The following is a 25120-nucleotide window of genomic DNA, read 5'->3' as shown; positions in this document are numbered from 1 at the left end:
CAACGTATACCGCAATCAGGTCAATTTCAAAGTGGGATTAAAATGACCTCTGATTAAGATGATGCCCATGGAGGTTAGAGGTGTTTGGTGGTTTGTGGTAAAAGGTGTATGGTGGGTTTGGGGTTAGAGGTGTTTGGTGGTTTGGGGTTAGGGGTATTTGGTGGGTTTGGGATTAGATGTGTTTGGTGGTTTGGGGTTAGGGGTATTTGGTGGGTTTGGGATTAGAGGTGTTTGGTGGTTTGGGGTTAGGGGTATTTGGTGGGTTTGGGATTAGAGGTGTTTGGTGGGTTTGGGGTAAGAGGCACAAGCTCTTCCTCCTTCCCCCCATATGCTTTTGAAGTGGGACATTTCTAATCAGGCTCAGATTAATTATTAATATCAAGATATAGAGCCACTTTCTATCATTGCCAAGAAAAGAACACAAGCCAGTGCCTCTCTCTCTCTCTCTCTCTCTCTCTCTCTCACACACACACACACTCAGACACACAAAAACAAAAGCTCTTCCTCTCTACAGAGTGCCTTTTCCAACAACAAAATATTAACACCCACACACACACACCCACACCCACACACCCACAGTGTTACCCCTCCTCTTTTGCTAATTGTCCATTCTCTGTCTTCATATCTTTCTCCTCTGTAGTGGTGATCTGATCCTTCGCTCCGTGCAAACCCTCTCCTGTCTGCAAAACATTCGACATCCTGTTGGCCCAAACCTTGTAACTACGTTCTGTAACAGCGTGGGTGTGTGTCATCGATCTGCGCTGGATGGCTGGTGCTCGTTGTGGCCCCGATTAACAACGACGAGAAGGGGTTGCACAGACCCGCGTGAGACAGTAGGGGACAGGTGACAGGATGATCGTGTCGGCATGGAAGTTCGCTCTGTGCCATGAGGAAAGCTGGTGACCTTCCCACTGAGGAGCAGGAGGCGGGCGGGGCGGTGCTGGGTGCCACGAGGCGGGCACGAGGCGGGCACCGGCTGGAAATGTCAGCAGTCAGGTGTCAGCGGGAGGACAGAGCGGAGTCCGGTCAGCACCTGGAAGGGCGTCCTCTAATTAAGAGCGTGTCAGGTCGCGTGTCCTATCAGACAGGGACAGGGCATTACACACACACATGCGCGTGCGCACACACACTTCCTCTCAAAGGTGTGCAGAAAAGTACAAGTTGGAGACGTGAGTGCGGAGACACAAAGTCACACCACTCCGATGACCTTTTGGATCGCGGCTAAAAATAGGGCGAAATTTCCATTCGAATTCATGTTACAGTGAACGCTGAATAATTTATCAGCCTAATCCAGCAGCTCGTGTGGCGTTTTCCTTTTTTTCTCCTGCGTTTTGAGGCCGTAATACACAAAGCTCTCCTAAATACCAAGCATACGCTGTGTATGAAATGACCTAATGCTTTATCTATGAGAATTTCACGAAAGTGCTTGTCTGGTCTTTTCAACTTCCATGAAATGAAAATGTCTCTTTCAGAACCTACACGACAAGCCAAAGAAATCTAATCATTACTGACAAAAACAATCACATCCATCACTTTTTGCCATCTGGTCAGAGAAACATCAACATTACCTCTGCTCTCCTCCTCATCCTCATCACCCCTCTCTCTTTCCTCCTCACTCCTTCCCTTCTCTCTCTCTCTCTCGCCTCGTCCGTCTCTCTGCCAAACGCTGGCCTGTTCGCGTGTCACCTCTGGCTCTGTCCTGACTCGACACCAGTAGTCCACTTCATTAGCTCTGCACCCCTGTCAGGACAGCGTGCTCCCAGTGCTGATGCCACGCACTGCTATACACCACCACCAGACAGCCACAAACACAGCCACAGGAAGTTACACGCAGCTATTTCCTGTGCTTCACCCCACGGAAGCTCATTTAAATGTAGTGATGAATTCATCTTCATCTCTGTTGGAGCCTCCAAGCCTCCAGGTCATGGACGCCTGCACCTCCTCAGGGTCGGACCCTGTCTGGCAGCTCTGCCAGTACCAAGCAATGGCTTTAGTTTTGTTTTGTAGTACAGCAGATGCCATTTATCCAGGTTTCGTTTTTCTCTGAGGCAGAACAAAGATCGTTTTCATAGATGATGTCTGTGGTTTAGTGAACAGGTTTGATTTCTGTGGTTTACTCAGATCACTGGCTGCTTCAATCCTGAGCACCTACTAAGATGTCTGTCTCCAGTCTCTACTAACCGCAATCCAGCACCCGCTGACATAAATACGTATTATAATCCAGATCTGAAATAAATATGTATTATAATCCATATTTGAAATAAATACATATTATAATCCAGAGTTGAAATAAATACGTATTATAATCCAGATCTGAAGTAAATACATATTATAATCCAGAATTGAATAAATACGTATTATAATCCAGATCTGAAATAAATACATATTCTAATCTAGATCTGAAATAAATACACATTATAATCCAGAGTTGAAATAGATATGTATTATAATCCAGAATTGAAATAAATACATGCTGTAATCCAGATCTGAAATAAATACATATTATAATCTAGAGTTTAAATAAATATGCATCAGAATCCAGATTTGAAATAATGTCGCAGTATGGCCCCCTCCTCCCAGACGTGTGTGTTCATCTGCATGGCCACACTCCCTGTGTATGTCACCTGTTCCTTGTTTCATGTTGTTAATGTGCATGTATATAAGGTCCTGTCCATTCGCTGATGTTTGACAGTGTTATGTTAGTCTGTTTGCTATGTTATCTTCGTTGTGTGTAAATAAATGTCAGTGTGTTCTACACGGCTTGTCTTTGCATTCTGCCAAGCTTCCCTCCTTACAAATAAATACATATTATAATCCAGAGTTTAAATAAATATGTATTATAATCCAGATTTGAAATAAATACATATTATAATCCAGAGTTTAAATAAATATGTATTATAAACCAGATCTGGAATAAATACATATTATAATCCAGCGTTGATATAAATATGTATTATAATCCAGAGTTGATATAAATATGTTGTTACGGGACGCCCCCCCAAGTCACGTGGTACGGCCTGCTGTGTGCAGGGGGGTTCGCCCTTGTCTATAGCCACACCCCCGTGATGGCATGCACCTGCATGGGGTTTATTGTCTATTTAAACCCCCATCAGTGCATGCCTCAGTGTTGGTCATTGTAAATGTAAATGTTAATGTTGTTGTATGTTAACCCTCATTGAATGTTCACTTTGTGTAAAACCGTTGTGTATTGTGTGAGTGCCACCGTTGTCATTCATGTTAATAAATGTTTCAATAGATCGAGGGAGTCTGTGTATCCTGTTCCACGCCCTGCGGCACTCGAACAATGTTACATATGTATTAGAATTCTGAATTTAAATAAATACGGATTATAATCTAGATCTGAAATAAATACATATTATAATCCAGAACTGAAATTACGCATTATACTCCATAATGATACATAAACAAACAAGATAAACAACAACTATAATAATAATAATAATCTGTCTCTCTCTGTCTGTCTGTCTGTCTGTGTTTCTTCATACACTTGAGATACCTGAGATGCACATTTATGACAATTTTCACCATAATTTAATTTCAATATTTGATCAGCATTGCGATCTTCAAGTGTGACCCAGTATCTGAACTCACAGGCTGGTTTTTACAGTGATATTGATGTCATCACAAACATGACGATGTCATTTATCTCCAAGCATCCATTAAATCAGCAGGTAGGCCACACCCCCCAGCTCACTCTACCTGCCCCTATCAGGAGCTCCGCCCCCCACTCTAGGTGAGATGGGATCATTTTTGTGGAGCTCAGCGGCACTTGAGGGTCTTTTATCTGAATGTGGATCACAACTGGGCGTCTGGTTTTGGTGTCAGTGCGGGAGAATCAAAGGAGACAGCCTAGCCGTCCACAAAAAAAATGATAGGCCAATTATGTCAGAGGTCATGGAGAGTTCACTGTGTGTGTGTGTGTGTGTATGTGTGTGTGTGTTCTGCCTGGGGATCTCTAAAAGCACCACTCTGCTGTCATTTGCTTCGTTCCTCTCCCTTTCCATCTCTTCCTTTCATCCCGTGCTTCTCTCTCTCTCTCTCTCCCTCCCTCTCTCTCTCTCTCTCTCTCTCCACCTCTCTCCCTGCCTGTCCTTTTCTCCCTCTTTCCACCCCCCAATTCATCCACCATGTAATTCTTGTGGGACTATGACCAGATTCTTTAGAACAATTCACGGTTTTTAAACGCATGTGCACATCTGTCTGGTTTTCACTACATGGAGCAAAGCGTGAGTACCAGAGAACAACCATAACTGTACTGACCACCACTACACCCCCACATGGCACTGATCACCATTAAACCCCCACATGTACTGATCACCACTAAACCCCCACATGGTACTTATCACCACTACACACCCACATGGTACTGGTCACCATTAAACCCCCACATGGCACTGATCACCATTAAACCCCCACATGGCACTGATCACTACACCCCATGGTACTAATCACCACTACACCCCCCACATGGTACTGCTCACCACTACACCCCCACATGGTACTGATCACCACTAAACCCCCGCATGGTACTGACCACCATTAAACCCCCACATGGTACTGATCACCACTACACCCCCACATGGTACTGATCACCACTACATCCCCACATGGTACTAATCACCACTACACCCCCCACATGGTACTGATCACCACTAAACCATCGCATGGTACTGACCACCATTAAACCCCCACATGGTACTGATCACCATTAAACCCCCACATGGTACTGATCGCCACTAAACCCCCGCATGGTACTGACCACCATTAAACCCCCACATGGTACTGATCACCATTAAACCCCCACATGGTACTGATCGCCACTAAACCCCCGCATGGTACTGACCACCATTAAACCCCCACATGGTACTGATCACCACTACACCCCCACATGGTACTGATCACCACTACACCCCCACATGGTACTGATCACCATTAAACCCCCACATGGCACTGATCACTACATCCCCACATGGTACTCATCACCACTACACCCCCCACGTGGTACTCAGAACCACTACACCCCCACATGGTACTGATCACCACTAAACCCCCACATGGTACTTAGCACCACTACACCCCCACATGGTACTGATCACCACTACATCCCCACATGGTACTAATCACCACTACACCCCCCACATGGTACTGATCACCACTACACCCCCACATGGTACTGATCACCACTACACCCCCACATGGTACTGATCACCACTAAACCTCCACATGGTATTGATTACCACTACACCCCCACATGGTACTGACCACCATTAAACCCCCACATGGTACTGATCACCAATAAACCCCCACATGGTACTTATCACCACTACACTCCCACATGGTACTGATCACCACTACATCCCCACATGATACTGATCACCACTAAACCCCTGCATGGTACTGATCACCATTAAACCCCCACATGGTATTGATCACCACTACCCACCCCACATGGTACTCAGCACCACTACACCCCCATGTGGTACTGATCATCACTACTACACCCCCACATGGTACTAATCACCACTACACCCCCACATGGTACTGATCACCACTACACCCCCACATGGTACTGATCACCACTAAACCCCCACATGGTACTGATCACCACTACACCCCCACATGGTACTGATCACCACTACACCCCCACATGGCACTGAACACCACTACACCCCCCATATGGTACTGATTACCACTACACCCCCACATGGTACCCAGCACCACTACACCCCCACGTGGTACTGATCATCACTACTACACCCCCACATGGTACTGATCACCACTAAACCCCCGCATGGTACTGACCACCATTAAACCCCCACATGGTACTGATCACCACTAAACCCCCACATGGTACTTATCACCACTAGACCCCCACATGGTACTGATCACCACTACATCCCCACATGGTACTGATCACCATTAAACCCCCACATAGTATTGATCACCACTACACCCCCACATGGTACTGATCACCACTAAACCTCCACATGGTATTGATTACCACTACACCCCCACATGGTACTGATCACCACTAAACCTCCACATGGTACTAATCACCACTACACCCCCACATGGTACTGATCACTAAATCCCCACATGCTACTGATCACCACTACACCCCCACTGATTTTCAGCATGCCCCATGTGAAACATCCCTCCTGTCAGGGAGATGTCCCCATCTCTCTCTCCTCACCTGCCTGCTCAGGTTTGGCTCCTCCGGGACCCACTGGGCTTGATTGGGAGTCTGGGAGTGTACTGGGAGTGTGTGGCATCACCGGGATGCAGGACGTTCCAGGAACAGGGCACACTTGATTGGGAGTCCGGGAGCAGAGTATACTGGAGTGCTGGGATCAGTGACTGCACCATACAAGGCCACAGTGCGTGTGCACACTCTGGAGGTGGGGCGGGAGTCAGCTCGACCCCAGTGGCCGCCACGCTTCCAGCTGGAGGGGGTGACACTCTGGAGCTGAGGGCGCTAATCATTCCCAATTACTGATTCCTTTTTAATTATGAATTATGCATGAATTTTTAATTAATCTAATGTTGTGAAGGTTTTTCCTTTTTTCCTGTGCCAAGATCTCAATCTAATTACTCTGCATTAAGTGGGTGACTGGTGGCCCTGGCACTGACCCTGTTCTTGGACCCCAACTACCCTCCAAACACCCTCACCCACCCCACATCAGTCTTGCTATGGACTCACAATCATCCAGCACATAGAATTATGGGTTAAACATGTCGAAACTTTCGAGTTGTGTCACTAACCTCCTGTCTTTCTCACAGCAGGGTTATACTGTAATTGCACTATGGTGGAAGTCCTCAGTACGGTGAGATCTCCACCCCTTCTACTGCTGACTCGACTGACACTTGATGATTGACACCTGATGATACCTAAATTCTCCCCAGGGTCTTTACCACAAAAGCAGAAGTTTATCCTCAACACTATACTGAAGCAAAGCTGTTTTAAGAAAACTTTAATATTTATAAGTTATGTGAAAAAAATTATACTTTTGCCTTTAACCAGTGTAAGGGGTTTTCTTCTTTGGCAAGGGGATTCTGTGGAAACTCTGTGAGCGCTCTCGTGTAAACGTGGAGTCTACCTCTGTGGCTACATCACAAGATTTTCTACACACTCGATACACTCCAGCAGAGAGAGCCGTTCTGTTTCTGAGGCACTGAGGCCGTCTTCACGCTCGCATTACAGCTGAGAAAACTTATCATGTGACCATTACTGAAAATCATCACTGCCATAGAAAGCTCTGAGAAGCTCTCGTATCTCATGAGAGCCTTTCATACTGAGTAGTTTTCAAGGAGCTGCAAAGTTCTACAGCTCGGACGACCGGCGCTCTCTCCCTGGCATGTGTATCTACGGTAACAAAGCCATCCTACCTGACAGCTTCATAAGCAGGTCTGTGGCTGTCTTGGTGGTGATGTCGGGACTGAAGAGGGAGGCGGGGCCCGGGGCAGGGCCTGGGCCAGATGGGCTGGCCTTACGCCCCGACAGATCCAATGAGCTGCTGCTTCCAGGCCGATCCCTGCGCAGCGTGAACGGGGACGTAACCGCCACGTCCAGGGGCTCCTCTTTGACGTGCATGCACTCAGACGGCTCACTAGGGGACGCCGGCAGGGCAGGAGACAGTGAGGCCTCCGTGGTCATGGCCTGGTCTCCAGTGGTGGTGGTGATGTCACCCAGCAGAGAGCCGTCCCCCTCCCCTTCCTCTGTGTCGGTGCATGGCTCCTCCTTGACCTTGAGGTCAGGGCGGGGGAAGTGCTGGTGACAGCGCATGTGCAGCTTTAGGCTGAAATGGCGGGAGGAGGTAAAAGGGCAGAGTTCACACTGGAACGTCTCACCACGGTCCTGGTGCTGGTGCACCTGCATGAAGGACAACAGGGGTCAAGTTCTGGTTAGGTCAAGGGTTAAAGTTAGGGTTAGGGGTAGGGACAGGGTTAGGGTTAAAGTTAGGGTTAGGGGTAGGGACAGGGTTAGGGGTAGGGGTAGGGTTAAAGTTAGGGTTAGGGGTAGGGCGTAACCCTAACCCTAACCTTTACTGGAAACTAATATCTTATGATTACAGTAGAATTATCATGTCTAACAGTGTATTATATTTCACTATAAGATAAAGGTTTTCACAGCTCTTAATATCAGTCTGATCATTTCAATTCTCTACAGTAATACACCTTTCATTTCATAATTAGACTGCACAGAGTGTGAGTAACCCAGTCCTGGTACTGAACCAGCCCTGGTACTGAACCAAGATGGGCCGTCCTGCAGAGCGTGTGTAAACTGTGTGTTCAGTTAGCCAAATACGACTGCACTCAAACAACTCCAGTTAAGAGTGTGTGAATACAAGCACATTAACTAATGGTTTCAGGACAAAGGTTAACATTTACAGGATTGTGTGTGAAAGGTCAAAGGGCAAGGTTAGGGTCGCTCCATCTCACCTTCATGTGTGACTTGAGATTGTCTTTGCGGGCGCAGCGGAAGGGGCAGAGGGGGCACTGGTGGCTTTTCAAACCAGTGTGGATCACCATGTGTCTCTTCCAGTAGCTCTTCCTCTTAATGACCAGGCCACACACGGGGCACTGGAACGGCTTGCCCACGTCCTCGGGTGACCCTGAATGAGGAGAGAGCAGGAGAAATACGCCACACTATAACCTTTATGACTCTGACATCAACGTCTTCCAGCCCACAGTAAAAGGGCGTTTAAGGTCATATCTCGTCTGTATTCCTCAGCCTCCCGGACGTTCTGTAGCGCCAATAATCGTTAACATAAATGACCAGAGTTCTGGGCTGACCGAAGCGCCAGGTGAGCAGTGAGACCTGCTGGTGGAAGACCCTGGTTCCACCCTGGTCCCACCCTGGTCCCGCCCTGGTCCCACCACTCAGTGCCAAAGACGCCTCTCATCAAGGAAGCCAAACACTGGGAGGTTCTTAGCAAACAGATTATTGTTGTTGGCTCCATATCCGGTGTCCATTAGCGCCTAATTGGTCTTATTAGAAGCTGGCATGATTGCATTAGAAATTCTACGAGGCCCCTGTCAGGACAACTTCATAAGTATTCCAGTCGGGTTCCTTGAAAAACATCTGGTAATCAGTGTTTGGTGAAATTACCGCGCCCAGCCATTCATTGACCTGGGGTGTAAAACTTCGAGCCTGCCTATTTGCAACAATAAACCACCATCTGTGGCCCAACCTCTCGCAGCGAGGAGATCACCGTGGAAACGGTTTGTGGAGGAGCGGAGGAGAAGACATGGCAGCTATTAAAGGCTTTTGCAGGTGTTGTGCACATTAGGTAAGGACGGGTTCAGCGTAATCCAGAGGGACAGAAGTGGCTGATTCCCTGATGAGAGTGGGATTTAGCACCTGTCATTCAGATTAGGATTTTAACCTCGCCACCCTAATCGTACAATCCTACCACTTGTGACCTTTCACCTTAAGAGCTTTTTTCCTGGTGCTACAACGGTTCTGATGCCTGTGCTTTACCAAACTGAGTGTTAGGGGTTAGTGGTAGGGTTATGGTTTGCGGGTTAGTGTTAGGGGTTAGTGGTAGGGTTAGGGTTTTGGGGTTAGTTGTAGGGTTAAGGGTTAGGGTTAGTATTGGGAGTTAGTGGTAGAATTCGGGTTCTGGGGTTAGGGTTAGGAGTTAGTGGTAGGGTTAGGGTTTGGGTTGGAATGGGCTGCCGAGTGTCTGGATTGAGAGCCTGACCTAAATTCCTGGGGAATCTGCTCAGATGACCTTGCTTGCTTGGAGTATGTGTGTGTGTGAGGACAGCATGCTCACACACACACACACACACACACACACACACACACACACACACACACACACACACACACACACACACACACACACAGTGCTGGCCTTCGTTTGGCAGCCGGCACATCCAACAGGGAGAGGATGGGTTAGGGAGGATGGGTGTGGGAACGTGCAGGCAATTCCAGCAGATCCCCACCGAGCTAGCAGACCTTTCCCAGCCTCTACGGCCAACCTCACACACACACACACACACACACACACACACACACACACACACACACACACACAGTCTTACATATGACTGTATATATCACGCATATACACACACACAAACACCTACATGCTCAACATCTTTTACTCACACACACACACACACACACACACACACACACGTAACCCTAGCACTAACCCCTCACACTAAGCCCTCACATTAACCCTACCACTAACACACACACACACACACACACACACTCACACACACACGCACGGACACACACACACACACACACACATGCACACACACACACACACACACACAGATATTAGACCAAGCTGCTACAGTGACTTCAGTTTCAACTCCCTCTTTCTATCTGACATATCCAGAGCTTCATGTACAGTTAGTTATGTTACAGTTTGGAATAATTATGTTAGTTACAGTTTGATATAATTATGTTACAGTTATAGTTTGATATAATTATGCTACAGTTACAGTTTGGTATAATAATGTTACAGTTACAGTTTGGTATAAGTATGTTACAGTTACAGTTTGGTATAAGTAGGTTGCAGTTTGGTGTATGTTACAGTTTAGTATAACAATGTTACAGTTGCAGTTTGGTATAAGTGTGTTACAGTTACAGTTTGGTATAATTATGTTACAGGTTGGTAGAATTATTCTGAACAGTTCATCTTGTTCCTCGTCCATCATTACCGCTGCAGTACAAATCCCTGTCACACTGTTGTAGCCACTAAGATCCAGTATATCTGGCAATAATGCAGCTATAACAGGGATATCATATAAACAAACTGATCACTGGAGGGTTACAGCCACTGTTTCAGGAAGCGAGTTATTTTATATCTGATTTGTAAACCATGTCAGGAAGTGAATTATTTTATATCTGATTTTTAAACCATGTCAGGAAGTCTGTTACAGTTTGGTATAATTATGTTACAGTTATAGTTTGATATAATTATGTTACAGTTACAGTTTGGTATAATAATATTACAGTTACAGTTTGGTATAGGTATGTTACAGTTTGGTATAATTATGTTAGTATAAGTATGTTACAGTTACAGTTTGGCGAAAGTATGTTGCAGTTACAGTTTGGTATAAGTATGTAACAGTTACAGTTTGGTATAGGTATGTTACAGTTTGGTAAAAGTAGGTTACAGTTATGGTTTGGTATAATTATGTTACAGTTATTGTTTGGTATAATTATGTAACAGTTACAGTTTGGTATGTTACAGTTTGGTATAATTATGTAACAGTTACAACTTGGTATAATTATGTTACAGTTTGGTAAAATTAGGTTACAGTTATGGTTTGGTATAATTATGTTACAGTTATTGTTTGGTATAATTATGTTACAGTTACAGTTTGGTATAAGTATGTTACAGTTTGGGATAATTATGCTACAGTTTGGTAGAATTATTCTGAATAGTTCATCTTGTTCCTCGTCCATCATTACCACTACAGTACAAATCCCCGTCACACTGTCGTGGCCACTAAGATCCAGTATATCTGGCAATAATGCAGCTATAACAGGGATATCATATAAACAAACTGATCACTGGAGGGTTACAGCCACTGTTTCAGGAAGCAAGTTATTTTATATCTGATTTGTAAACCATGTCAGGAAGTGAATTATTTTATATCTGATTTTTAAACCATGCCAGGAAGTCTGTTACAGTTTGGTATAATTATGTAACAGTTACAGTTTGGTATAATTATGTTACAGTTACAGTTTGGTATAAGTCTGTTAGTTTGGTATAATTATGGAACAGTTACAGTTTGGTATAAGTATGTTACAGTTTGGTATAATTATGTAACAGTTACAGTTTATTTTATATCTGATTTCCAAACCATGTCAGGAAGTGAGTTATTTAATATCTGATTTGTAAATCGTGTTAGTTTGCATAATATTAGCTGTCTGCCAGGAACGTGTTCTATGACATCGGACGTCAAAGCCTTCAGACCCGAATCTTTCTTAACGTGTAAAATTGTGGCGCTCTTAAAAACCATAAGCAAGTTAGAGCAGGAATTATGCAAACATGTTAATATTTAGCCCAGAACTGCTTAATGTCCATCGTATCTGACCCCCAAAACATGTTGCCATGGGCGTGTGGTGGGCCTGCCTGGTACCTGCTTGGCTGCTGGGTTTACCCCTTCCCTTGGGTGTGGAGGGCAGCAGAATGTCCATGGTCTGGGAGGGTGTGGCCACCTTCTGGTTCCTGTCCAGCAGGGGCTTGACGTCCTCCGAGGCTCCGAGCGTCAGCGGTGCGGGCGACTCCTTCTTCTCCACCAGCAGGTTCCCGGCGGCCCGTGCTGCTACCTCTTTGAGCAGAGCTGCTGATGACGTCATGGAGACGAGCGAGAGGAAGTGTGCGGTGGTGGGCGGATGTTCGGGTGTGGCCGTCACCTGCTGGCTCCGCTCAGACACCTTCTTGGAGAGCGCGGCTAGCGTGGAGCTGGCGGACTGCGAGCTGAACGGTGAGGTGAAGGCGTCGAAGCGCATGGCGTCGTCTGGCCGCCCGCCCAGTGCCGCCACGGAGGATGCAGCAGAGGATGAGGTGACTGATGAGGAGGAGGAGGAGGATGAGGAAGAGGCGGAGCCAGATGAGGTCACGGTGCCTTTGTCCTGGAGCACAGCATTGGCTGCCGCCTTAAGCTTCTGGATGGCTGAGTCAGGTGACAGGCTGCTGCCGCTCACCCCCGAACAGCTGGCCGCCAGCCACGCGTCACCCATCCCCACCCACATGAAGCCGGCGCCACCTGAGCCTCCGCCCGCCTCCGCCGGGCTGAATGGGTCGCTGGGCTCCTGCTTCACCACCGGCACGGAGGCGGGTGGAGCAGAGGCGGAGTTTCCGGCAAGCCTGCGTGCGAGCGCGCTTAGCTGCTGTGCGTGACGTGAAGATGGCGACAGCGCCAAGCCCACAGGTGGAGACTCTGCCCCTCTGACAGCCCCTCGACCAATCAGCTCCCCTCCTTCCAGCTTCAGCGAGCCCGCCTCCAGGAGTCTCCGCAGGTTGCTGCTAAGGGGCTTTCCCAGGCCCTGGGCAGCGTCGCCGGAATACAGTGAGGACACCACTGAGGAGAGCGTGTCTTGCGTGGTCAGCACACGTGCGTCCAGGCCCAGCAGCTCCAGGGAGGCGCGGTGGACAGGCGTAGGACAGCCCACAGAGCTCTCTGAGGAGGCATCCTGCTCTGGCTGCGGCCCGTTCTCTGGGGACACCCGCAGCTCCTCTGGAATGTCGCCGTAGGACGACTCCGAGGGACTGTCAGAGGCATTCCCAAACCAGCCATCCTCCTCCGAGCCACCCAGTACAGCGCCACCTTCAGTCCGGTCCACATCTGCAACGCAACACAGGCAGAGGAGTTACAACAGACTGTAGCATGTACAATACACACACACACACACACACACACACACACACACCACACACATAAAAAAAAACAAACAAACAATACACACCCACACACGCACACACAAACCACACTCACTCACAAACCATACACACACACACTCACACACACACACACAACCACACACACCAAGTGTGAACAAGCTCTTACTACACAATAGCACATTTCTTATTATTCTTATCATTAAATGAAAATGCTAAAGTTTAGTTTTTTTGTTTCTTGTTACTTCCTGGTAGAATGAACTCAGAAACACAGAATACAACCCAGAATCTTCTGGAGAGGGAGCTGTGTGACCTTTACCAATCACCTCGTCTCACTGAGCACAACGCCAATGTTAGAAACATAATACCGAATAAAAAATGACCAGTTACAGAATTCCAAAATGCTACAGTTTCAGGATTCCTCTGCCATGCTTAGAACGACTCCATTTTCATCCTTTTTAACCATTTTTTTTCTTATCAGGCTCTAAAGGAGCCTAGTAAAAGGGTTGCCATGGCAACGGGCCCTTCAGGGAGGCTAGACAGCAAAGATTAGGGTAATGGAGGTTACAGGACTGAATTAATATTCATGAGTCTGCAGATACCACCAGGGAGCCAATAAGGATAGGGTTAAGGTCACCAAGGTCATTAATATACACTTCATGTATCAATATTCATAAGCAAAACATTACAGCTTGCCAGACAAGGGCGAACAAAGAAACTGAATATTCCTGATACATATTAACAAACCCTCCACAAGAACATGTCAGGAAAACACAACAGCAAAAGGCCTGTGGGAGGAAGGTATCAACACTCCTCAGAACAGCCGTCCCACAGCTGCCCAGTTAGTGCAGCCCAGTTTAAACTGGTTCAGCAGCTAAGTGTGGGGCAGCAGAACAGCACAAACAGGGCAGCCCCACCCCCTACTGGAGCTCTCTCTCATTCACTGATGCTGGTGTCCATCATGGCCTCACCCGGCCACCCCAACACAAGCCCAACACAAGCCTAGCAACAGCCCTGTTTATAGGAGGATGGCAAAGCCGTTGCCAGGCAACGATGCCCCTGCAACCCACCTGGATCGTTACAGTTAATGCACTTCTGGGCAGCGTCACTGAACGAGCACACCTGCTCACCAGTGGCACAAGACGTCATACACACGCAGGAGGACAAACACTGAAACCAACAGGAGAGTGAGTGTTTACAAACAACTCTGTAAGAGATGGTGTTTGAGACAGAGCTGTCAGCGCATGTGCCTGTGTGTGTATGTGTGTGTGTGAGTGTGAGTGTGTGTGTGAGTGTGAGTGTGTGTGTGTACAGAGCATGGGATCACCCTAACACTGCTCATGTATGCCACAAGTCCATGTGAGCACACTAATGGTCATAATGCAGTCAGAGCCAAATGGCTAGATTGCTGACCCAAGGACACACGCACACACACACACACACACACACACACACACACACACACTCAGTCTGAACTGCAGCTATGCTGGGCTAAGCTAAGAAGCACTATCCCCCACTACTCTCTCTCTCTCTCCCTCTGTTCCCATCTCTCCTTCTCTCTCTCTATCCTTCTCTCTCTCTCTCTCTCTCCGGTGGTGTATGTACAGGCAGGACATACTGTGGGCGGCCTGACATTTCCCAAGGTCACGGCTTGGGCTACAGTTCCGCACGGCTTTGTCTGAAACAACCCCCTGCCTCTCTCTCTCTCTCTCTCCCTCTCTCTCTCTCCCTCTCGCTCTCTCCCTCCCTCTCTCTCTCCCTCCCTCCCTCCCTCTCTCTCTCCCTCCCTCTCAGTATGTCTCTGTGTCTCACTCACTGGCTCTTACACTAACTCTCCCTCTCTCTCTCTCTCTCTCCCCCCCGCGGTTGCAGGGCTGCAGTCACACATGATGCTTTGATGTTTTTGATCCCGTGCGTTCAGCTGCAGCACCAACAAACACATTACATCGTATGACTGAGGTCTATGTGCCCTCTCTGCCGGGGCCGATAAGCACCAGGATGCCAACAACCACACACTCTGCGTCCAGACAAGTGCACTGCGCTGACCGGTATCCTCGGGCTAACCGCCGCCCGTGTGTGTGTGTGTGTGTATGTGTGTGTGTGCATGAGAGTGTGTGTGTGTGTGTGTGTGCGTGTTAGTTTTTTGTGTCTGCATGAAAGTGTGTGTGTGTGTGCATGAGTGTGTGTGTGTGTGTGCACGTGTGTGTGTGTGTCTGCATGAGAGTGTGTGTGTGTTTGTGTGTGTGTCTGCATGAGAGTGTGTGTGTGTTTGTGTGTGTGTGTGTGTGTATGTGTGTGTGTGTTTGTGTGTGTGTGTGTGTGTGTGTGTTCGGGTGTGTGTGTGTGTGTGGGTGTGTGTGTGTGTGTGTGTGTGTGTGGGTGGGTGTGTGTGTGTGGGTGTGGGTGTGGGTATGTGTGTGTGTGTGTGGGTGTGTGTTTGGTGGAGAGGCTGGAGAGGCCATTGGTCAACAAAACGGGGGTGTGACTGTCAGACCAATGGGAAAGACTCTCACAGACTTCTGGGAGAACAAAACCAGACACAGACAAGTCCATCAGACTTGGATGGAAGAAGTGATGTAAGTCTGTAGTCTGCAAGTTACTGCCTTCCTGGTGCATGCTGGGAGCCAGTGGCAGTGACCATGGAGGAAGTGGAAGGGGTTTTGTGCTAAGGGGGCGTAGCATCAGCGAGGGCAGTGCTGTGAATGAGAGAGGCTGAGGAAGGTTGGTGGTAGTAATTAAGTGTCGGCTGGGCTCTGGAGGGGTTGCCACGGCCGCGGGCGATGCTAATGAACCCCCCTGCCAGTCAGCCTTATTAGCACTGAGGGAGGGTGCAAACCTTCATGGGTCCCATGCCATCTTGAGTGACAGGGGGCGGAGCTCTGTGGGGGAGGAGTGAGAACAGGGGGGCGGAGCTCTGTCGGAGGAGGAGGACAAGTGGGGGGCGGAGCTCTGAGGGGGAGGTGGGTGAGCGGGGGGTGGAGCTCTGTGGTGGAGAAGGGGGGCGGGCCTTGGAGGCGAGGTGATCCCGGTAATCGTGTCTGATGAGAAGAAGTCTTGAGGAAAAAACAACAAAACATGATGTTTCAGTGTAAGTAGATATCAGTGTCAGACCAGCAGAACAGATGAGCACAGCCAAAGGACACAATGACCTGGACCAGACAGTAACCAATCACAAAAAAAGAATCCATCAAAATAGGGGGGATTTATTTTAGTATTTCTGTATTTATATATCTGTTTTGAGGACAGAACCTAAGCAGGCCCTCATTTATATGTAATAGAAAAAAATAGTTAACAAATATAAATACATTATAAAATATAAAATATAGTTTCCCAGTTTTTAAGCTTTAATGGTAATCACCAAAAACCCCGCCTATAAAAACACTATAAATGATTACATCAGCAGAGTCACTCAGAAGACCACGCCCCCTCCCCCGGTGTGTGTGGCAGGCTCAGCACTGGGGAGAGACCACACACACAACGCAGCCCCTGTTATATATAATAGCTGCCATGTTATACTGAAGTGTTCTACATATCACCATCTGGGAGTTTCGATAAACCTGGCGTCTGAGCTCAGCGGGTACGGCAGGTACGGCAGGCAGCGGGCCAGAGGTGAAACAGGAAGGAGAAGTGTTCTCAGAAGAGACAGACGCCTTTGCCTCAAAGACCTCGGAAATTCCTCTTTGTGGATGAGGCCCCTTTTGCTCGCGTGTTCACCCCCCACCCCCCGCCCACGTTTCCATTTTTAGCGACCGCACACAGAAAACACAAGAGTGAAACTACCCTGCAGTAAAAATCAGTTTTACCTTAAAGAGATAGAATTAACGTCAGTAGAGCAGTGTGGTCTTACGCTACACAGGATGTGTGTGAAGTCCTGATCCTGACCAGGGCAGCGACACACAGTGGACGAGCAGATCTCTGCCTTACGCACGGCAGGAACGAAGGGTCACGACCCTTAGATGAGTCACAGAAAACCCAAACAACAACAAAAAAACCCCAAAGAAACGCAAGAAAGAAAAAAAGAAAAAAGAAAGTGTGTGTGTGTATGTGTGTGTGTGAGATGGTGTGTGTGTGTGTGTGTGAGTGAGTGTGTGAGTGTGAGTATGTGAGTGTGTGTGTGTGAGTGTGTGTGTGAGTGTGTGTGCGTGAGTGTGTGTGTGTGCGTGAGTGTGTGTGCGTGTGTGTGCGTGAGTGTGTGTGTGTGTGTGCGTGAGTGTGTGTGCGTGAGTGTGTGTGTGTGTGTGTGTGTGCATGAGTGTGTGAGTGTGTGTGTGTGTGTGAGTGTGTGTGTGTGTGCGTGAGTGTGTGTGGCTAGAAAATGCAGAAGAGAGAATATCTTAAGAGAAGTCTTAGTGTGTATGGCGTGGGGACAGGAGTAGGTGCGATGACGCGAACAGCACACACGGGCCGCCCACCCAGACCTGAGCTCGGGTTCGGCTTTACTGTAAATCACAGCCATCCTACTAACACACGCAGGAGACGTGGCCAAGCCAGACTCCAGCCACCCAGAGAGAGGAAGGAGGGGTGAGAGGAACAGACAGGGAGGGAGGGAGGGAGAAAGGGTGTGTGTGTGTGTGTGTGTGTGTGTGTGTGTGTGTGTGTGTGTGTGTGTGTGTGTGAGAGAGAGAGAGAGCGTTGGAGGAGGTACGCGGGTTAAGATGGCTTTTTTTACAGTGATGTTGGTTAGACAGCAGCTTGGCACTGCTGCCTGTGGTAGAACCTTCCTGGACACAAGCCTGTCAATCAAAACCAGGGACAAGAAGGATTGGTCCCAGTGCCGTCCTCTGGAATGGGGGAGGCGGCTATTCAGCCATTAGAGAGGAGGACATGAGAGAGAGGGAGAGAAAGAGAAAAGGGAAAGACAGAGAGGGAGAGAGAGAGAGAGGATAGGGGAGAGAGAGAGAGAGAGAGAGAGAGAGAGAAAGGAAAAACAGAGAGAGAGGGAGGGAGGGGGTGTCCTCTCTTTTGCATGCAGGTCCAGAAGGATAGCTCTCTGACTCCTTTTCCAATCTCCATGTTAAACGGTGGCCCGGTCAGCTGACGCGTTGTGCTGCATTGTTCATCCTCTGTGTCACAGCGATAGCCATCTCAGCTTTCACAGAGCAAGCGATGTACATGAGCTCGATAACGCCACAGCCACCGTGCCCAATATGACTCGCAAACCTGCCGTGGTAAAGGAGGACGCAGGAGTTATTTTTGTCCGCCGCACACACACACACACACACACACACACACACACACCCAGTCTTTCATTTTCGGTTTGTGTAGATACAGCCAGGTGTGTCAGACCCAGTACCGCCATGTCCCCTCAACCAATGATTGCAAAAAAAAAAGGAAACCAGGAGTAATGATCACTATGACAACGGTGGCTGCGCCTTTGGCAGGAGGATAAGGTTGACATTTCATGTTGACCTCAGCGTTGAATTGAGGCGTCATTTGAATTGGAAGACTACATAAGAGCTGGAACAGCTACAAGGCTAAAGCATGCTGGCACTCAGTGAGGAGGCAGGGCTGCGTCAGGCCCAGAACCGCGGGCTCCGCACCAGGCCCAGGAGGGGTAGCGCATTAATACACCCCCTAACAACAGAAAGAGGAAAACCACTGGTTCTTTGGACCTATTGTACCGGCTGCTCCTGAGAACGAGACATGAATACTACGACCAAAAGGACAAAAAAGACACCTGACGCATACAGTGAGGCTGCCTGACTGTGGGCCCCAAATCCAAGCCCAGAACCAAGCCCAGAACCAAGCCTAAAACCAAGCCCAGAACCAAGCCTAAAACCAAGAACTGACCCCAGAACCAAGCCCAGAACCAAGCCTAAAACCAAGAACCAAGCCCAGAACCAAGCCCAAAACCAAGAACCAACCCCAGAACCAAGCCCAGAACCTCACATGACTACATTCTAGATCTCTGATTCCTCCCCAGGTGTAACCGGGCTGTTCCTCCCCAGGTGTTTGTCTGCTCACTGGTGTTTGCTCACTGGTGTTTGTCTGCTCACTGGTGTTTGTTTGATAACTGGTATGGGTTCTAGCAGTGCCATGTCACAGAGCTCTGGCAGACAGACAAAGAGCCTTCCACCAGGAAAATCCTCACACTGGGAAAGTGATGCTCTCATGTAAAAAGAGCACTTGCCTCTCCGGCTTATGTTTAGGGAAGACAGAGAATTCAGTTTAGGGATGACAGGGAATTGAGTGTGTAGACCCGCCCAAAATGGGGAGGGAAAAATGGGAGCAGAGTTCAGTTTGTACTTTTATGGCCTAAATCCAAAAGACAAGTGGGGCCACACAACTGTCTGGATCAGCGAGGATAATGCTGTCTGGTCCAGCATGAGGGGAATGCTCTAGATTCCAGAGGTACTGACCCAGGATGGACCAGAACTCCCTATCACACACCTACTTTTACCCGTCAGGTGAGCAGGCAGCTCAGGGCCAGCTCTCTCAAGGCTAACACAGAGATCCTGAACACAGGTGACATGAACATCTCACCACCATTTCAAGGTGTTAAAAAGAGACGCCTTTATACTGCTGTACGCTTATTAAGGTCACCTGTGTGATGGGTTGTGCACCCTCTCCCTCCCACACCGCTAGACCGCCACACTACACTGGCTAATAATGTACAGCCCTCAACCTAACATGACATGTAGACCATGGACTACTCCCGGGTGTTGGCCATGTGATGGGTGTTGCGGATGTTTTTCCTTGAAACACTTGTGTGGTGCAACAAAAATGTTTCAAGGTTCCAGCGTCTCAACCTTTCACCTCTCACTCTCAAACACACACGCACACGCTCTTTCCACCCTTTAACTTCTCTCTCTCTCCCTCTCTCTCTCTAAATTGTCTGCCCCCCACCCTCGTAAGATGGTTATTACTCCTGTGAGATGGTTATTACTCCTGTGAGATGGTTATTACTATTGTGGGATGGTTATTACTATTGTGAGATGGTTACTACTATTGTGAGATGGTTATTACTCCTGTGAGATGGTTACTACTATTGTGAGATGGTTATTACTCCTGTGAGATGGTTATTACTCCTGTGAGATGGTTATTACTCCTGTGAGATGGTTATTTCTCAGGCTGGGCTCCCTGAGAGCTGCACTCCTAGCTCTACATCTCCACGTCGTGACTTGTTATCCGAGTCAGACACTTCTGTCCCGTTTGGCTTTGACTGAGGTGGGAGCTTTGGCGGTTGGGGGAGGGGGCAGCGGTGTTTGGGCTGTGTGTCATTCCATGTCAGCAGAACTTCAAACACCAGGTTGGGACGATGTGATGAAGGGAGTGTGTGTGTCTGACTGGTCTTCAGCTTTGATGGTTGGGTAGGTGGAAGACAAAACCAAGGTTTTCAGAGGGAGTTATTTAAGGGAGGTCTCTGTCAAGTGCTGAAGATTGCGTGGTGCCTATATGACCTCACCCCTTCCTGCCTTTCAGCTACAAATGTTCGACAGCACAAAAACAAAACTCATTTGAAAGACCAGACTCACTCAAACGTGTGTTTCACACAACTCCTCTGAACACGCTGACCAGCTGTGAGCTTTCATTTGCACTAATCATTAATCACGTCGCCCAAACCAGAAAAATAAAAACGTGTGCGCTACACCCGTGTTTGGGTAAGTCTCCCTGCTAGCAGTGAAAACCCAGCTGCCTTGTCATGGCACACTTCATCTCCCTCCGCCGCTCACCTGTTCACACACCCTTACGAGGGGTGTCTCCCTCCGCCGCTCACCTGTTTTCTTAAGTGTCTCCCTTTAACTCAGAGTCTCCAGAGAGCCATTAGGACTGTACCTGTGATGAGACCCAAGGCCGTCCAGCACGCCTGATGAATCGAAATGTTGTGGTTGGCCGTGTGCGGCTGGGGCACCCCTCCCCCCTTAGACCTGGCCTTTAATTCATTTCTAAGCGAAAGCCTTTATATCATTATTCGCTTGAGTTGAACTGGGCAGACACTGGTGAGAGCCTGATCAAACTGGTGGAGTAAGGGGTGTGTAGACAAGGGTGAGGGGGGAGGGGCTAGGGGAGAGGGACTAGGCGGGAGGGACTAGGGGGAGAGTGGTTGGGGGAGAGGGACTAGGGGGGAGGGGTTAGGGGAGAGGGGGGAGGGACTAGGGGGAGAGTCGTTGGAGGAGAGGGACTAGGGGGGAGGGGCTAGGGGGAGAGTGGTTGGAGGAGAGGGACTAGGGGGGAGGGGCTAGGGGAGAGGGGGGAGGGGCTAGGGGGAGAGTGGTTGGAGGAGAGGGACTAGGGGGGCTCTTGGCACATACTCCCAACAAATCGGATGCCAAGAGTGAAATGGAGATCTCCCCTGATTTTGCTCTCCCCTTAATCCAATGTTTTCAAGCCAAGGTCATTATAATCATAGAGGAGTGGATAGGAGCCAGTGACCCACCATTACAGTAAGGTACAGAGACCCCCCACCACACACACACACTCTGACATGGGCTCAGTAATGAAGACACAGCATTAACATAGTGCTCCAGTTCCTCCATTTGCAAAATGCAGATCCTGTGGAAGCTGGGAAGCATATAACCGAAACGTCTGGCTTCCCAGAGGGAGACATTTTAGCTAATGGCAAAGGTCAGAATGTAAGAATGATATGGGCTGTGGGTTTCCACAAAATGGTGGCTTTCAACTGAGACAAAGAACAGTAAAGAGAGAGAGAGAGAGAGAGAGAGAGAGAGAGAGAGAGAGAGAAGGGGGGAAAAGTGGTAACCCCGTTCAACCTCTGTGGCGCGGCAGAAAGCTTTTAAAAACATGGTAATGAGAGATCAACATTGTAGATTACGTTCTGTGCTTTAACTTGGATTCATTTACAAGCTTGGTGATCTATGACCCGATGGCCGATCAAAATGTATGAGTTCTCCTAAATTAACAGACACAGAGGTTATATAAGCCAAGGTCTCGAGGTCCCCGCGGGTCTGAGTACTGCGCAGAAGGCCAAGGTTTTATACTTAACTGTCAAAATGAGAGCATGTGACCCAAACCATGACCTCAGTACCCTCCTGCACATTATACATATACACGTGCAGATAAACGTGTGACTTGCTAACTGAACGGTGCACATTAACACAGCCGTCCTAACTGTGCATGACATCACTTACAGCACACCACACTCTGCCTACTGATGACAGTGCGACATAAGCTGAAGTGAAGAGACCTGCCCCCAGGCTCAGACCCTGAAACATGTCCAAAACCCAAAGCACTATAGGAGCCATGATCAACGGAAACGAGCAGCAGCGAACACCGTTGTTCCGGCTCATGCCGCCCTTTAATGAACGGACGCTAAAGCAGTTTCACTACCGGCACGCGTGTGACGACACACCAGCGACTCAGACGTCCCGCGTGAAGCTCCTGCACCATGGACCAGTTTAGTGAACTGGACCAGTCACAGGTCCCAGCGTCCCATCAAACACGCGCCTCTAGAAATCACAACGCCACAGCAGTCATCACGTACATGCCCGTCACGCGAGGAAAACAATAATAAGAACGCGTGTAACGGTGCAGATTAAATGTCATATTCCAGCAAGAACACATCTCAGCACACGCGCACGAAGGAATCAGCTAATGAAGGCGAGGACAGCTGACGTCACTTATGTACGTGTGTTATCGTGGCAGAAATGTTCATTTCGTTCTCCGATATTATTAGTTTAAAAGCAAACAGCCCCATTTAGCGAGTTCTTCTGCTGATCTCCGGTCTGCCGCAAGCGTCCTCTCCTGGCCAGCACGTGGAAGTGCAGCAGTGTATTAGTGAGCAGATAAAAGCACAATCCGCACATCCCGCTACCACGGGGTCAACCCACCGAACTGTGCTCGCTCATTCCACCACGTCCACAGCCCACCCCGAGTAGCTCGGCATGGCGAGGGCACAGAAAGGCGCGTGCTGGTCTTATTGATCGCAGTCTGTCTGCAATGAACGGCTGCGGAGCAGAGGAAGGGAACGGCTGAACTTCAGGTGACCGAGCACGGCTCTGACACGGGTAGCCCGCAGGCACGAGCCCTGCGCTGGGAGGGGTGGAGGAGAAGACCTCCGCTCTAAAACATCTCACTCCGCGCGCAAAGTAGCCCACACCAAAAACTCGACGATTGAGTTGCGCACCGAGCGCTCATGAACAGCGGAAAGTTGCACGCGTATGTTTTAAGGCGAATTGAAGTTGCCGAGTGGTGCACGATAGCGCCAGAGCTCGCGAGACGGGGGCACGGAAGCCCGAGTCTGGCTCGTGTGATCCGACTGACCCTTCGTTTTACCGCGCCAGACTCTGATCCTCCTCTCTGTTCCGACCGAGAGACTCGCGCGGACACACGTAGGAAAACGCAGCGCCATAACGCCAAATCCCGCCGATCCGCGAGCGAACTGGCCGCAACCTTTAGGCGGAACGGGACCTTTCTGCGCGAGCTGCCGTTAGAGCGCCCGCTCGCTAGCCTCTCACCGCCAACATGGCTGCCTAGTGCAGCCCGAGAAAACGAGAAATAACCCACGAGCCTTTGTCTGCTTCACCTCTCTCACCCCGAACTGCTGCGCAAAACCCACCGACATGCCCGTCCGCGCGAGCCCACAGCACTTACGTGACGGCAGGCGCTGGGGCTGCTCCTGTTTCCTCCGCGGCATGTTCCTGTTTATCACATTCTCCTCCTGCTTTAAGGATAAAAAGCAAAAAGGTCTCTTCCCATTGAAATGTCGCGCGGAGCGTGCTGGCAGGCTGTCGTGCACCTGGCTGCGCTCGTGAAGTGTATTGTTGGGCTCGAGCAGAGGAGGAGGTGCTGTTGTTGTTCCGTGTCTTGACTATGGCTGCTCTGTGTGTAAGTGTGTGTCTCCGAGCCCCTAACTAACACTAATGCAGGGATCAAAGGGCAGCAACAGCAGAGCACACACACACTCACACACTCCCTCTCTCGCTCACACTCACACACACACGCGCGTGCGCGCGCGCGCGCTGGAGCTCACCCGCTAGAGCGACGAGAAAGGAACAAGGTGCCCGCGAGCTTTCTCGGTGTATACTGAACTGACCACGAAAAGATTTTTTTTTGTAAAAACGCAAACTGATACTTTGAAACGCAGATGCACGCGGCCAAGTAAATGTAAAGTATTTTTATTTCCGGTTTTCATATAATTTCAACTAAAAATTTATTTATTTTTTTCTTTCTTTTTTCTTTTTACCGTTTATATGGATTTTGAACACAGTTTGCCTGGTAAAATATATGAACAAAAAAGTGCTTTTTCATATTTACATTCATTTTTCAAATTCATGTTTTAAGATAGAAATGCCACAACTGATTTTAATTTAAACGTTTATATAAAAGACTTTCATGAAAAGGAAAAAATAACATTAAAAGGAACACCACACGGATATTTTGCACAAAACTTGACATAACAGAACATGACATAACACCACTTAATTACAGTAATTACACAATGAGTTACACAACCACAACCAGGTTGTAACACCATCAAAGGAAGAAGAACAAACTATATAAATAAATAAAAACAAGTGCAATAATCCCACCACGGCACAAAAGCTTTTTGTGTTTTCTTTTTGAGCGAAGCCTGTTGGAGTGCAGCAGGCGTCTCCGCACACGCAGCGTCTCCAACAGACTGCTCGACGTTGGCCGCGCTCCTTCTTTCACACCTCTCTGGTGTGAGCAGGACGGCGTTGGTGCCATGCTGCCATCCTACCCCCCACCTCACACACACACGCACACACACACGCACACACACACACATCTCGCACAGCCACACG

The 25120-nt window shown here is 48.7% G+C and overlaps 1 protein-coding gene across 8 annotated transcripts in view; it reads right to left on the bottom strand.

Annotated features, from left to right (window-relative positions):
- Positions 1-24289, bottom strand: part of znf827 (zinc finger protein 827) — a 59039-nt gene extending 34750 nt beyond the window's left edge. For 4 of the 8 annotated variants that reach the window (XR_014126427.1, XR_014126428.1, XM_081724461.1 and 1 more), the window contains exons 1-4: positions 23949-24289; positions 12136-13344; positions 8461-8633; positions 7408-7891 (exon numbers count right to left, since the gene is read on the bottom strand). Coding sequence is in view for 6 of the 8 variants with exons in the window: in XM_081724461.1 (XP_081580587.1) it covers positions 7408-7891; positions 8461-8633; positions 12136-13344; positions 23949-23991 (1909 nt within the window). In the remaining 2 variants the exon portion in view is untranslated. The remainder of the gene's footprint in view (positions 1-7407; positions 7892-8460; positions 8634-12135; positions 13345-23948) is intronic. The other 4 variants (XM_081724463.1, XM_081724460.1, XM_081724459.1 and 1 more) reach the window with 2 other exon arrangements.
- Positions 24290-25120: the final 831 nt, after the last annotated feature.

The sequence above is a fragment of the Electrophorus electricus genome, chromosome 12, assembly GCF_041902795.1.
Source record: "Electrophorus electricus isolate QZ-2024a chromosome 12, ASM4190279v1, whole genome shotgun sequence".
Classification (NCBI taxonomy): Eukaryota; Metazoa; Chordata; class Actinopteri; order Gymnotiformes; family Gymnotidae; genus Electrophorus; species Electrophorus electricus.
The sequence above is the reverse complement of the archived record's forward strand: the minus strand, read 5'-3'. Positions and strand labels throughout refer to the sequence as shown.